Source organism: Anas platyrhynchos, chromosome 24, assembly GCF_047663525.1.
Source record: "Anas platyrhynchos isolate ZD024472 breed Pekin duck chromosome 24, IASCAAS_PekinDuck_T2T, whole genome shotgun sequence".
NCBI classification, from domain to species: Eukaryota; Metazoa; Chordata; class Aves; order Anseriformes; family Anatidae; genus Anas; species Anas platyrhynchos.
This window is the reverse complement of record NC_092610.1, coordinates 1187965-1203192: the sequence shown is the minus strand read 5'-3', so window position 1 is coordinate 1203192 and position 15228 is coordinate 1187965. Positions and strand designations below refer to the sequence as shown.

The window sequence follows — 15228 nt, the reverse complement described above, 5'->3', positions numbered from 1 at the left end:
GAAACCGGGGCAGGACACGGCCCACGAGGCCCCGTCCCGAGCCAGAGAGACCTGCGGTAATTGGCAGCCCCCAATTAGCCCGTGCAGGGCCTCATTAACAATCACACACACACACACACACACACACACACACGCACGCCCTCGTTTTCTGATCTGAACAAGTTCACGGGAGCTGGGGGGCAGCGAGTGTGGGGGGGAGCGGGGACGGATCCGACACCCCTGGAGCCCCTGCAGGGATCGGATAACCAAAAAGGGGTAAAAAAGGGGTGATGGATGGGCACGGCACAGCCAGGGGAGGGGAGAGGACACCCAGCTGGAGGGAACACCCCGTGTCTTGTGCACACCCGGCCATTATTTTGCTCGTTGTGCCTTCATCTCCTCCTCCTCCTCCCTTCCCCGCTCCCTGGGGTCATCCCCACCTCCGCCACGCGCCCACCCAGGGGCTGCTCTGGTCCTTTGCGCACCACCCGAGGCCCCCAAAAACTCATTGCACCGGGGCAGCTGAGCGGTGACAACACGTCCTGGGGACACAGTGGGGCTGGGGACACAGCTCAGAGCCCCCCCAGGAGCAGGGATTGAGCAGGGCACGAGCCCTCCGCAGGGAGCAGATGGCGATTTGCAGCTCCACAATGCGCGGAGCTGCGCGGGGCCAGATGGGCCGCAGGGAGAGAGCAGAGCCGGGTGTGTGTCCCCCCCTCCCCGATCCCGCTGCCATTTTACCCACCCGGCTCCAGCAGCGCCCATAAATATTTAACAGCTCCATCCTCGGCGCTGCTGTCGAGCCGACAGCCGGGCGGGCGGCAGCTCCCGCAGCCCGCGGGGACCCTCGGCCCCTCCGCAGCCTCACTCGGCTGAGCCCCGGGGGCTGAGCTCCACGACCCCGGCACGCCTGGAAAAGCTGGAAAAGCTTTGGGGCTGCCGTGGCGGGGACAAGGACGGGGCCGTTCAGCAGGTTTGCTGCATCATTTCTGGGAAAAAAAAAGAAAAAAAGGAAAAAAAAAAAATCTGCTCCAAGGAAAAATCCACCCGGGGATCCCCATCCGGGGCCGGACCCGGACATTTCCCCAGCCCCGGCAGTGCAGAGGGGCTGGGTGGGGACCGGAGCTGGCTGAGCACACAGCGTGGGGCAGCACCGCCCCGGCACTGCCGAGAGCCTCACACCAGCACCGTGGCAGAGCCGGCTGCGGCACGAAGCGACAAGCCCCGGCGTGCCGGAGCCGCAGGGTGCTGCGACCTGCACCCTGGGGCTCTCCCAGGACAAGGCCCTTTCCCGGCACGATGTGACACAGAGGGCGCAGCCGGTGCGCCAGGCACAGGGACCCGCGGTGGCACGGCCAGCACACGAGCCCCGGCGCAGCCTTGCACCGCTGCCGGGCTTCCTTCCGCCGCTGCCGGCTGCCTTCCTGCCCCGTCTCCCGCCCCTCTTCCTGCCCTCCAGCGCTGGGGCTCCTGGCTCGGGCTCCTGCCCTGCTCCACGTCCGTCCCCGGCATCACCCGAGGTCCCTTCGACCCCAAATCCTGCCCTGCTGCGGGGCACGGGGCGCAGTTCCTCCTCCTCCATCCCTGGCTCCCTGCACTGAGGGTTTCCAGCTCTCCCTGCCGTTCCAGCACCCTCCCTGTGGCTCTTTCCCAGCCTTGGATGGGGCTGCTCCCAGTGCTCCCAGTGCTCCCAGTGTGTCACCAGCAGCCCCAGGCCCTGTCCCCCAGCCCCTCCGGGTGCTGCTGCCACGGGAGTGCCCCCGCGTTTCAGCCGCAGCGATTCTCCACTCCCTTCCAGATCAGTGGTAACGCCATCGAGCGGAGCAGGAGAGCAGCAACCCCCCGACTGCCACCACTTTGGGGATCTGCCGCTGACCTAGTTTGTAATCCCCGGGCTGCCGAGGCCACCAGGCAGGGACCAGGGACCGGCAAACGTTGCCGGGGGGCACCAGCATGTCCCCTTCCAGAGCCCCCTGGGGTCCCCAGACACGGGGCCCCATCCAGCTGCGGGGCTGGCGCTGGGTGCCCGCCGCCTCCCCGTGGGGGCCGTGCCGTTCCCACGCCGGGTCCCCCCCAAACCGGTCGGAGCGGGGGCCCTGACTCAGCCCCGGGGCGGCCGCGTGGGGAGCGGCGTGCGCGGGCAGGCCGCAGGGGCCAGGCTGGGGTGGGGGGCACAGCCCCAAGGGTGGGGGAAAGGGGGGGTGCAGGATGGGACCTGCACGGGGCCACGCTTCCCGGGCAGCTGCACCAAAGCCCTGAGCACAGAGGGAAGCGAGAAGCTTCCTTTTCCTTCCTCCTGCAGGGCCGTGGAGGTGGTGGCACGGCACAGCCACCCTCAACTGCGCCCAGCTCTGCTCCCCGCTCCCCGCAGCGGGTCTGATCCTGCCCCCTCTCACAGCAGCACCCCGGGGCTGTGCCGCTGGGGATGCCCGGGGGTCCCCAGCACCCGCCTGGTCCCAGGTGGGGGTTTCCCAGCGCCACAGCCGGGCAGGGCTCCCCGGCTGACGCAGGGTTTGTCACCGAGCCGCTGCCGAGGCCACCCTGCCGCGGGGCGGGTGACGCCGCTGTCACCTCCGCTGCAGGGCCAGCCCTGCCCGCGGGGACAGAGTCCTGCTCCCAGCAGGATGCTGTGATCCTGCCACATCTCTTACACCACGTCTGCGCCCAGGCCGCCCTCGCGTCCCCTCCTGTGCCCCCACCCAGCCGTGGGCACCCCGCGTGCCGCAGGGCAGCCGGGCGATTCCCCAGGCTGTGCCAGGAAGCCGAGCCAGGCCGTTTTCCAGGAATAAATGGATTAGGAGCCGAGCTCGTTATCGCTGCAGCCTCAGCGAGGGCTGTGGGATGGGGATGGGGACACCGATAGGGACAGGGACAGGGGTGCTCCGGGAGGCCAGGGGTGGCCGTGGGGCTCCCACCCGCCCCACCAGGCAGCGAGCGCTCGGCTGCCTGCTGTTCCCAGAGATGCAGCACGCAGGCTCTAATGAGCTGGGACGGTTAATTAGTCAGTGTCAATTTATGTTAATTAGCTGGAGGAGCCGAGAGACTGATTCCTCTGCCACCTGGCTGGCACCGGCAAGTGCAGAGCCCAGCTGGGGAAGGGGGGTGGGAGGCACAGGCACGTGCGTGGAGGGGGGGCGCACGTGGGGCTGAGAGGTGTGCGCACACCTGGGGGCGTGCACACGTGTGTGTTTGTGTGCTCTGTGTGTGTGTGTGTGCGCTGCCACCCCCAAATTGCACAACGAGAGCGGGACCAGGACCACCGAGGAGGCTGCAAAATGCTGCTGGGCTCCGGCCCCCGTCTGCCTGCTGCTGGGGGGAGCTGCCGGGCCTCTGCGCACACCGCAGGCTGGAAACTCACTCAGCCTCTTCTCACCCACAGCTGCACCCACAAACATCTGCACCCACGCAGCCGTGCAGCCGTGCACCCACTCACATGCACCCATGCGCACCCATGTGCACCCCCGCAGCCCCACAGCGCACCGAGCTGAGCCCACCCCGATGCCGTGGCCCCGGTGATGTGGGAGGGGGGGCAGCCACATCGCGGGGAGGACAGGAGGGCACGGGGCGAGCGTGCAGCAGGGATGAGCGGTGCGCGGCTTCCTGCGCTGATTCACGCTCTTCCTCGGCTGCGCTGCCGTACGAGCAAGAGCTGAAACCACACAGGAAGCCGCAGGGATTTCCAAAAGGGCTCAGAGAATGCTCCCTCCCCCCGGCCCCGCTGCCGTTTCCTCTCCGTGTCCCGTACCCACCGAGACCCTCTCCTGACCCCCCCCCGGTGCCGCAGGATCCGGCCCTGGCAGCCCCTTTGGAAGCCCCCGGCTGCCCCTGCCCAGCCCCGCACCTTGCGCTGCTTTCCCACGGCTCCCGCCCGCTGCTGCCAGCCAAACAAATCCCCTCTCGGGGCTTTTTTGGTTTCTTTTATTTTGTTTTTCTCCCCTCCCCTTTAAATCACACGGAAACACCTCCGGGGGCTGCTCGAGCGCAGCCACCAGCATCGCCCTGCGCACAGCTGCCCCCCCCCCCAGATCCCAAGAGCTTGGGGGGAGCCCCGGCCACGTGCACCCATGGGGGCGTTCAGCACAGCACCGGGCTGTGCTCGGCTCTTCGGCCTTTCCAAAAAGCTCAGTCCCCTGGGAGCTGTCACACCGAAGGGTTTGGGGACCCTGGGACGCCGGCTGCTGCTGCTGGGGCTGCGCTGGTGGGGTTTTGTGCGGGGTTTTGCTTCCTTTTGTAGGAAAGTGTTGTGCCGCCGGATGGAAACGCAGCTGCCTGGGGGGCAGAGGAGCAACGCAAAGAGCTTGCAGGAGGAGCAGGCAGCGAGGGGAGCAGAGCCGGGGAAGGAAGAGGATGGGAAATGTGGTGTGGCCGCATCCAGCCCGGGGGCGATTCCCTCTGTGCTGGCAGGGGGAGGCTGCTGCGTCTCGCGCCGTGCCGCGGTGCGTTTAGTCCAGGCCAGCAGGCACCGGGGGGTTGGCTGCTGTCAGCTTTTGTGTTTCTTTTTTTCTCTTCTTTTTTTTTTTTTTTTTTTGCAACCACAAAAGGGAGGCAGAACCTCAATCCCTGCAGCCCTGCAAATCCCCTGCTGCTCCCGCTGAGAGCCGCGGTGCTGGTGCGGGCTGGATGTGCCCGTTCGTTCCCTGAGGACCCCCCCTGGACACCCCTCGGGCACCCCCCAGGCACCCTCTGTGGGGTTGGATCCGGACTCTGCCCGGGGCCACCCAGCAGTGAACATCCTGCCGGCGTCTCTAGCACAGCAGCTGAGGTGTTGCAGCCACGAAATCAGCGATGCAAATGCGCCCAAAATTCAATCAGCCAAGCGAGGCACAAACCCGTTAACCCCTGGCGGGGCGGCACCAGCAGCACCCAGCCCCAGGAGGTCCCTGCAAATTTGGGGGGGCCACACTGGGGCAGCTTGGGGGGGCTGAGGGCGGCGGCAGCAGCAGCAGAGCCCTGAGCTGCAGCCCCCCCGCAGCCCCTGGCTCCCCTTGTGCTGCGGAGGAGCCCCCGGCTCGCAGCCATCTGGCCGGGGTGTATTAAAGGAGTGGAGGAGCCGGAGAGAAACGAGGTCAGGGCTGCGAGGCTGGGGCTGTGACGGTGGCTGGGGTGAGCCGGTGCCCTCCTCCCCTCCCTGGCAGCAGGATCCGGCCCTGCCCAGCCCCAGCCCCAGCCTCCTGCTCGCTGGCACAGCTGGGGACGGCGGCGTGGACTTTGCGCAGCCGTGACGTTATCACAGCCCAGGGGAGAGCAGCGGGGCCAGCCCCGGCTGCTGCAGCAACCTGCCGTGCCCTTGCGTGGGCTGAGGACGTGCAGGGCACCGAGCAGCTGCAGCAGCGGCAGAGGGGGAGCACACAGACACTGCTCATACCCCAAAATCTGCAGCAAGGCGAGCGCAGCGCTCACCCCCAACCCTGCGCACCCCGGCCCTGCTGGGGGGGGGGGGGTCTCCAGTGCCGCTGCCTGGCCCAGCCACGGGGGGAACGGTGACAAAAATCTGCCCCCGTGTGCGTGAGCAGCAGCAGCGTGAGTGCACGAGTCCCCGTAGGCAGCAGCCTGCATTTCATGCATTTTTCAGAGGAAGAGGGTTAGTGGGTCACTGCAGCGCCAGAGGCTTTGCTCCAGCTGAGCCGCTGCGCTGCCAAACCCACCGGGGCCGGCGGTGCCTGCGTGGTGGCGAGGGGCCGGGCACGGCGGTGGTGAGGGGCTTGAGGGGCTGCCCTCGGCTCCCAGGTTGTGGTTCCCGGGGTTGCAACGTCCCCACCGGCCCCGGGAATTCCCCGCCGGAGGCAGCAGCCAAAATCCTCGCAGCCACCAGGAGCCGAGGAGCAGCAGCGGGACGCAGCCGGACAAATCCCCAGCGGGCAGGGAGCGTGCAGGGGGCGAACCAGAGCCCCCCAAATGGTGTGGGGGCAAGGCGTGGGGGTCCCCAGTGATCCTCAGGGGGGGTCCACGCACAGCCCCGAGCCGCGGGAGCCCCGCTGCACAATGCCTGCAGGGCGCGGCGCGGGGAGGCGGCCGCGGTTAAAAGTTAACGCGGAGACAAAGCGCGGCGGCGATGGCAGCCCCAACCCGCGCCTCCGCAAACAGCCCGGGCTTTATGGCAGCCCAGCCCTGATAACGGGGTTATAAAGCCCCCCCTCCCACCCCACCGTGCTGCCATCCTGCTTGCACACGCGTGTGCACGGCTGCAGGGGTGTGCCCCAGCCCCGCAGCGGTGGCACTGCTGGGAGCGGGTTGTGCCGGGGGGACGCGGTGCAGCGCCACGGCCCCGTCCCCATCCTCGTCCCCATCCCCGTGCCCGTGCCGTGCATCCCGCCGCCCCCAGCCCCGCGGGGATCCCGCTGCCGCCGAGCAGCCGTTGCCATGGTTACGGCCATGCAAGTCTGGGCGAAATGCAGCTGCGGCGGCGGTGGGGGCGGGGAGGGCCCCGCTGCCGGGGGATGGCGGCCACAGCACGGCCACCGTGCGGCCACCGCACCCCCGGCACCCCTTGGCACCTCTGCCCAGGGTGAAATCCGTGGCAGGAGAGTGAGGAGCACATGGGGGGGGACTGGGAGTGCTCCTTTCCCTGTTTTCCCCCCCAAACAGGGGCTGCATCCCGGTGGGACACGGTCACGGTGCAGTGCCACCGCGCTCCTCGCCTGCTGCAGCCCTGCTGCAAGTGCCCACCCTAGGGGTTTGGCTCCAGGACCCCCCCCCAGCACATCCCCAAAAACCAAAGGAGGCAAAGTCTGGGGGCACAGCACAGCACCCCCGAACAGGAGCAGCCCCCAAACCCCTCGTGAGGGTCCCGGGGCTCTGTGGGCACCCAGGCGGAGCCCGGTGGGCGCTGTGCCACGTCCTGCGCCACGCTGCGTGGCCACGGGGACGCTTTCAGTTTTGCTCTGCGGTGGAGGGGAATTCAGCTCCAGGCAGTTGGGCAATCCAGGCCGGGACAGCAGGGACAGGGAAGGAGGGGATTTCTGATGGAAAGTTGCAGACAATCCCAGCACTGACGTCTGAGTTCCCTGCAGTTCCCCCCCCAGCTCCTCTCTGCTGCCCACCCGTGGGCTCGAGCCCCTGCCCTGGTGCTGCCCATCCCCGTCTGCCCACAGCCTGTGGGGGTCCTGGGGGAACCTGGTGGGGCTCCTGGCCTCGATCCCCCAAATTTATTAGAGACACAGCCTGGTCTGGTGCTGCACAGAGACAGGGGATGCACACACACCCCCATCACCCCCAAATTAGCTGGGATTTCTGGCAGAGGATAGCAGCGAGGGTAAGGGCACGGCACCCACAGCCTCCTAACGAGGCTGTATCATTAGGATGAGCAAGGCTGGGCAGGATGAGTGAGGCTGGAGGCTCCCCCCCCCCCAGGTCCCAGAAGCAGCCAGAGCAGAGGCTCCCAGCACCCCAAACCTCCCTCCCGGTCCCGGTCCCTCGAGCAGAGGCCGGTTGGCCTCCCTGCCTCCCTTCCCCCACGGCCTCCCCATGTCCCCCCCGCGCACACACTGGCCTCTCTCTGCCCGGGCCGTCAGATGTTGCTGAAAGGGAACAATGCGACGTATTGTCTGCCCTGCTCGCAGGCATCAAAACCCAGCAGCGCAACAAAAAGACACATTGACTGCCCGGGAGAAAGGGGCCCATGCAGCCCCGGCGGCGGGGGGCTGGGACCGCTGCAGCCCAGCGCCGCTTTCCTGTCCCGGGTCTGGCCACCACCGGCCCCGGGGGGCTCGGGTACAGGCGGTCACCCCCTCGAGCTGCCGGGTCGGGGGGCTGCATCCAGCCCATGCGCCCAGTGGCATCCTCAGGGTCTGGATGTGCAGGAGGAGAAGCTGCATGGGAGGGGAGGCTGCAGATGTGCGGGGTGCGCGGGACCTGGGGCACCCACAGCCGAGTCCCCTCCAGCAGCACCCCAAGGAGACGCAGGGCTCGGGTGTCCTCCAGGAGCAGCAGTGTCCCCAGAAGGGCCACACCATCCTCACCCCATCCCCACCTGCAGCAGAGGCACGCACCCAGCCCCAGCTTCCTCGCCACGCTGCGGCCGTGGCGGTGCGCGGCGCGTGGGCACGCTCCTGGGGCACCTCCGCAGGCGGCTCCGGAGGAAACGGGATGGGAAAAGCTGCACTTGGCCGCAGAGCCGCTTTTGTTTCCATTATAAACTTCCCTTCCAGCGAGGAAGGAGGCTCGGAACGCTCCCCGCTCAGCCCCCAGCTGCAGGACCCTGCCAGCAGCCCCGGCCAAGGCAGGAGGGAGCCCAGCAGCACCCAGCCGCTCTCCCGTCCCCGCTGCCAGCTGGACGCTGCGGCCCCTTTTCTCTCCGGACAACGCCTGGCAGGCGTCCTGAGCTCGTAACGTGACCGAACCGGCAGCACACGGCTTGGTCAGGGTCAGGGAGCCCTTTATCAGCTCTGAAATGTAGCCTATGGCAGGAGGCAGGAGATACGGTGCGGGGGACGCGCGTCCCGCCGGGGCGCAGATGCTGCGGCCGGTTCCCGTTCTCCCACCCGCTGTGGGGTGCCCGTTCTGGGTACGGGGAGGCACCCGGGGGCCCTCGCTCCCCGTCCTGGGGTGAAGAAGAGCCAGGGCTGTCCCCTGGGTCAGCCAGCCCCAGCAAATCCTCCAGCTCCTGGCCAAAAATCAGGGCAGATGGCCTCCGAGAGAGGAGAGGAGGTGCGGGGCTCGCCCTGCTCCAGCTGCCAGCCTCTGCCCGCAGCCTCCCTGTGTCGGGGCCGAGCAGAGCGGGGTGCGTGGGGTGCAAGCAGTGGGGAACGTGTCTCGGCCCTGGCTGCTTCCTAGCACCCATCCCGTGCCCGTTCTGGCTGAGCAGGGCTGGTGCTGCCCCTGCGCAGGACGGGGGGATGTGAGAAGGATGTTACCGAAGTGAAAAGCAGCCCCAGAAATAGAAAATGCAGTTACACAAGGCACCGGTTGCCATGGGATCTTCACAACCAAAAATGATGGGCCTCTGGCAAATACAAGAACGGGCCCTTTTATGTGTTTCTATGGGAAGTCAGCGCCTTGCTGCAGCCTCCGGGCTGGAGCCTTTCCCAGGGCAGGACGGATTCGGAGCCGTTGGTTGCGGCACCGGCCCCAGCCCCGCGGCTCTGCCCCTGAGCCTGGCAGGGAGCAGGGCTTTGGGGCCAAAATCCCCCAGCCCAGCGCGTTCCCACCTACCCACGAGTGGCAGCAAAAAATCACAAGAAGAACGGGGCCTGGATAACCCAGCATGGGTCAAGAACCAAGAGAAAGCCCCCGAGGGTGCCCAGGACCCCTCTTTGCGGCACAGACCCAGGGGGGTGCTCGGTACCAACCCACCAGGTCCCGCAGTGGTGGCTCGGCGTTGGAGGTGACTTCTGCTTGCACGAGGGGCTGGAAAAGCCCCCTCCAGCACCACGGGGCCCTCATCTTCCTCCTGCGCCCGGCCAGACCTCTTCCTCCCGAAATCCCCCAGCACATGGCTGGAGGTTTTCCTCCTCTCCGTGGGGATGGCCCCAATCAGCCCCACGGCCTCGAGCCTTCAACCTCCCAGTGCAGCACAAGCAGGGACCGGGCAGGGCACGGCAGGGGACACGGGGACAGGGGGAGCACGGTGGAGGCAGACCCCAGCCATAACCACAGCCGAGGGCTGTCTGCAGGAGCTGCCACGGGGTCACCATCCGCCCGTCCCTCTGCGTGCAGCCCGGCCCCGCGCTCTCCCTGCTGGAATTCTCTCCCCGGAGAGCTCTAATTAGCTAATTCCTTTGCTATTTATAAATCAATATGGAAATCCCTCCGCTTCGTTCCCAGCGCCATTGGCTGCCCTGGCTGGGCCCCCGCTAACTCGGTTAAGATCCTGGAGCAGATGATGCGAGGCTGCTGAGTGGCTCCAGATCCATGAATAAATAATTGCAGCAGGTCCTCGCCGGGGAGCCACGCGGGAGGCAGGGGCAGGGCACGGGCAGGGGGCTGCATCCTCCTGCCCTGGCTCCAGTGCACGCGGGGGCTGCCGTCGCCGCTGCGTCCTGCGGGCTGTCAGCGCTTCGCACCTCATAAATTAATAATCAGCAAGCCGTTTAAGTAGGTCTGGAAAGTGGAAAATAACATCAGCAGAGATGTCTCATCCCCGAGGCCCCGTAGGCAGGAGCGGCGCGCAGGAAGGCAGACAGATTTGTCTGCCTGTCCATCTGCTGGAGAGGCAGACAGCCCCGTAATCTGCCCGTGCGCCTGCACCCTGCAAATCCCCGCCGCTCCCCGAGCAGCCCAAGCCCTGGGAGCCAGAAAAAACCCTCCTGGGGTTCAGGTTTTGGGTCGTGCTGTGAATTCCAGCGCTGCGCATCACAGCTCCTGCCCCCACCCAGCTGTGTGCACACCCCTGGTAGTGTCACCCTGCGTGGCACGGCGTGCACCGTGCCACCAACACGCCCGAGAGCAGCTTGGTGACAGCACAGGGGCTGCTGGCTGCACCCCAGGAGCACCAAGCACCCCTCCAGAGCCCGCTGAGCGCTCCTGACCCCGCTGCCATCAGCACGGGCAGGGCAGGCATCGCGGGGAGGGTGGCCCTGGGAGGGGGAGGCCGGCTGGGAACCCACGGGGAAGGAATCCATTTACAAAGCCATCCCCTGCGCAGCCTTGCAGGGGAAGGAGGCTTTCAAGAGAAGCTGGGATCAGGAGCGATGTGGCAAGCAGGGATGTCGCGGAGATGAAAGCCACTAAAAAAGCGCACGTGAGCTTTGCGGCACTGCTGCTGGATGCCAACAGGGGGGCTGCCCCCCCCGGGCAGGGCTGCATCTCGACCTGTCTCATCGTGCGAAAGTTTGCCCTTTAGAAGCATCACATCTGCCTCCCGTCACTTCAGCTCGGCCCTCTGATGGCTGTGGCAGGGGAGCAGCGGGGTGTGAAGCGCTTTGTCCCCTCCGGCAAAGCGTGGAAGAGACCTGGGCTCTGCGTGGGGGCTGAGCAAGCAGCACAGAGCCTGGCAGCAGAGGCAGCCCCAACAGCCCCCACCTCGTCCCCATCCCTCCCACCTCGAGCAGGGACCCTGCTGCCCCTCCAAACACCCTGATGGCAGCAGGGGACCCAGGCCATGCTCGTGCCCAGGACGTGGGGACAGGAATTGGGCTTGGCTTGGACACTGCCCAGCACTGGGTGGCTGCAGGGGCAGAGGCTGGGGGTCACCACCCCCGGCTCTGACAGGTTTTGGACCCAGCAGGTAGCACTGGGGGCACCGGGCACCGAGTGGCAGAGACACGGGGCGTTTTTTGTGTTTATCGACAGATTTAATGGATTCGCTTGGGCTGTTTGTCTTGCCAAAGCAGGCAGCCTCGCTGCGCTCTGAAAACCGAGTGCTTTTCGACCCGGGACATCCTCCGCAGCCCCCTTGCAGCCCCGACGGCCGCTGCCCCCCTCGCAGGCGGCTCGAGGAGCGGGCGGGCGAGCCAGCAGCCGGGCAAAGGCTTTATCAACTGGCAACCAAAAGTCAATAAGGAAGATGCCGCCTGCTTTAATTAACAGCGCAATTTCTCTCCGACGGGGGGGAGATGATGTGCGCCGGGGGGGGGAGGGAGGACAGAGACAAAACATGACCTTGTTGGCGGAGAGCACACAGCCCAGCATTGTTTTTCCCCCCCCCCCCGGAGACGCTGGCCTTGATGCTGCACGGCCCCTGCGGCCAGCTGGGTGCTGGGGGCTGGGGGCTGGGGGCTGGGGGCTGCCCGTGTTGGGGTGGTGTTGGCAGGGGGGGCTGCAGACCCCAGCACGGTGCTGGAATGGGTCATGGCAGGGTTTGGGGCTCAGGGTGCAGCTCTCGGAGCGTGGATGGTGCTGGTGGGGTACGGGGGGGGCAGGGAGCGCTGCCAGCTCCCACCGGCACAAGGGGGTCTCGCTCTCGGGACCCTCCTGGGGGTGCCGGGAGGGCTGAGCCCAGGTCGCTGCCCCCCCCAGCTGCTGCTGGCTCCCCACAGGAGCTGTGGCCCTTGTCCCTTGTCCCTGCTGCTTGGCACCGGCCTCGGCTCAGTCCCACTTTCCTTTCCCATAAACTCTTCCTTTCCAGGAAATCCAAAAACGGACGGCGAGGGCCGCGGGGCAAATTACCGGGTTGATGCGGGGGCGAGGCGGGGAGCTGGGTGCAACCCAAGTGCCACCTCCAAGGGACCTTCCCGGGGGCGAGCAGCACCCCAGGGTGGGTGACACCCAAAGGTGGGAGACACCCAAAGGTGGGCGACACCCCGGGGTGCCGGTACCGGGGGCAGCACCGCGTCCCCTTCGGCTACCTCCCCATCCCCAGTGGGGGCTCCCCGGCCGTCGGGGGAGGTGGGGAAGGGCAGAAGCCCCCCGGCCCCGATGGGGCGGTGGCTGCAGCCCTGTCCCCCCGCCCCGGGGGCGGTCTCGGCTCCGTCCCGCCCCGTCCCCGCTCCTTATCAGCGCCCCGCCGGGGGGCTGCGCCCACTGCCTCTCGGCGCCGAGCGGAGCCGCCGCGGCGGGGTGGGCGCCGCACCATGGGCAGCCAGGGCTCCAAGGCGGCCAAGGCGGAGGGGGGAGCCCCCCCGGCCGGCCACGCCGCCGCTACCGAGCCCTCCAAAGCCAACGGGCAGGTGGGTACCGGGATGGAGGGAACCGGGAGGGAACCGGGAGGGAGGCATCGTGCGCACCGGACGCACAGACAAAGGCGGTGGCTGCTGCTCGGAGGGGAGGGGGCGGCCGAAACCCCTTCGTGGGCGTGGAGAGGAAAGAAGGGAGGGATATGGAAGGGGTCTTCCCCGGGGGGCTCCGGGATGCGGAACCGGCCGGCACCGAGCCGCGCCCCGGGCCCCCCTCCCGGCACCGGGCGCGGAGCGCGGGCGCCGCCCGGTGGCAACGCGGGGACCCCCCCCCATCCCCTTCCCCACCCGGTGCGAACGCCCCCGCCCCGGTGCCTCCCCCCCATCCCCTTTTTCCGGCTCGGTGCCCCCCGCCCCAGGTGGCTGCGGGGGGATTTTGGGGGGTTTTGGGGCGCCCCACCCCGCCTGGCTGCGGGTTTGGGGGGATTTGGGTTTTGGGGGGTTTGGTGACCCTCCCCTCCCCGCCTGGCTGTGGGGTGGGAGGGATTTGGGGTTTTAGGGGTTCTCGTCCCAGGGGGTGGTGGGCTTGGAGGGTTTTTTGGGGGGATTTGGGATTTTTTGGGGAGCGGGTCCTGGGTGTGCCTAACGTGGAGCTGCTCCCGCAGGAGAACGGCCACCTGCGGCTCAATGGGGACATGACGCCCAAGGCGGGGGGCGAGGCGGCCCCCCTCAACGGCAACGGCTCGGCTGAGCCCCCCCAGGAGGACAGCAAGGGTGAGCCGGGCGCCGAGGATGCCATCGAGCCGGCCCCCGCAGCCGAAGGTGGGGACGCGAAGCCCGAAGGCGCCGCGGCCCCCAAGGACACCCCCAAGAAGAAGAAGAAGTTCTCGTTCAAGAAGTCCTTCAAGCTGAGCGGGATCTCCTTTAGGAAGAACAAGAAAGAAGCCGGGGACTCCTCCGCGTCCTCTCCCACGGAGGACCAAGGCAAGGCAGAGGCCAAGGGAGAGGAGCCCCCCTCCGGCTCCGGGACGGAGCCCTCGGCCCCCCCCCAGGAGGGGCAGGCGGAGGAGCGGGGCAACGCGGGGCCGAGCGGGGCTGGGGCCGCTGGCGAGGGGCAGCAGGAAGCCGAGCCCAAGAGGGAGGATGCAGAAGCAGGGGAGAGCAAGGAGGAGGAGAAGCAGCAGCCGGGGGACCCCCAGGGGGATGCAGCCAAACCAGAGGAGCCCTCGAAAGCCGCGGGGCCTGAGCCCACGGCTCCCGCGGCGGCGGAGCAGAAGGAAGAGTAGAGCCTGCTTGGCATCCACCTAACTTGAGACTCTTGCGCCATCCTCTCCACCCCAGTAACACCACGGACTCGCTGCCTTGCCCACACACCTCCCCTCTCCGGTGTAGAACTGACAGCGCTTTCTAAAACCCAGCCCTGAATTATTATTTCTTCCCCCCCCAGCCCCCACCTCTCCTGTTAGAAAGCTGGTTTGGATTCCCACCACCATCACGACTCGGAGTGTAGTTTTACCTGAATCCTTTAAAACTGTGGAGGAAGACTATCCTGGACATAACTGGAATTTACAGTTTGTAAGACCCCAGAGCCCGCGTCCTGCTCTGGTCTCTGCTGGCCTCCCGACCGTCCCCACGCTCCTCCGAGCCCAGCAAGCCAGTGACTGTTCAGTGGATTCTTTTTTCTCAGTTTACATTCCTGGTTCTGACTTCATTTAAAGTATTTTGTGCTTTTTATAGAAACCAATGGTTTAAAAGCTAATCTGGTTAGTTTTTTTTATAAAGTCTTACTATTGGCTTAAAACCGTAAAGCTTGTAAGTCCGCTGTGTTTAATTCTGCTTCTAGGGGATAACTTTTAGGGTCTGGGGTGGAGGGAGGGGGCCTGCCAGCTGTATAATGTGAAGCAACATTTGTTTTCTCTGTAAATAATTTTTTAATGGCCAAAACACTTGATTTGCAATTTTCTAACTTCTAAAAAAAAAAAAAAAAAAGCTGTATGGGTTTTATTGTAACATTTGAAAGGAATAAATGGTGACCCCTTTATGGGTGAGCTTGAGTCCTTCTTGTCCTGGATGCCAGACAAGGGCCAGCGAAGATAGCAGTTGCTTATTTAGTTCAACAGCTGCTGCATTTAATCACCCCAGCCCTGGCTCTGCTCGCAGTTAATTGACTTGCAGCAGATGTAGAGCTACAGCCACAAAGGACTTTCTCACACCAGCCTCTTGTCACTGCTACCTTAGGATGCCCCTTGGCTCTGTACCTGATTTCGGGAGCCCTAAGCATGGCTCCTGGGGGGTGGAGGGGGGATGTCTCACTAGGGATGCCCCAGTGTAAGTTTGGATTAATTTTTTGTGGCTTTAGGAAGGAGCTGATCCTGCACTGTGGGGACATGCCTGATTGTAAGAGCTAGCACCTGGGATCAAAGATTTTTCCTTCTAAAATGAAGGCATTTTGGATGCCTCCATCGTTTCTGCTGTGGTCTGCCTGGGGAAGGAGGAAGCGCTGCCCACCTCAGAGCAGCTGCAGAGCACAAAGGCAGCAGCCCCCAGCAGCTCCTCCTGCCCCCTCGGGCTGTGTAGGACAGCGCAGGGCCTCCTGCAGCTAATGGCCGGCTCCTAATCCCCCCTTAACCACCTGCCCCCAGTTTGGGCTGCCAAAGGGAGCCCGGAGAGAAGCCAGGACCGAGGGCTGCTGGGCACCACCAAGGCAGGGCCACCAGAGCTCCTCCATGGCCCTCGCTAGAAGCCCAAAGGGCTTTAT

The 15228-nt window shown here is 65.9% G+C and overlaps 1 protein-coding gene across 1 annotated transcript; it reads left to right on the top strand.

The window, feature by feature from the left end:
- The first annotated feature begins 12361 nt into the window (after nucleotides 1-12361).
- On the top strand, nucleotides 12362-14511 carry MARCKSL1 (MARCKS like 1). The gene is made up of 2 exons (XM_038167389.2): nucleotides 12362-12524; nucleotides 13136-14511. The coding sequence occupies exons 1-2, from the start codon at nucleotides 12429-12431 to the stop codon at nucleotides 13754-13756; spliced, it is 717 nt and encodes a 238-aa protein (XP_038023317.2). The 5' UTR covers nucleotides 12362-12428; the 3' UTR covers nucleotides 13757-14511.
- Nucleotides 14512-15228: the final 717 nt, after the last annotated feature.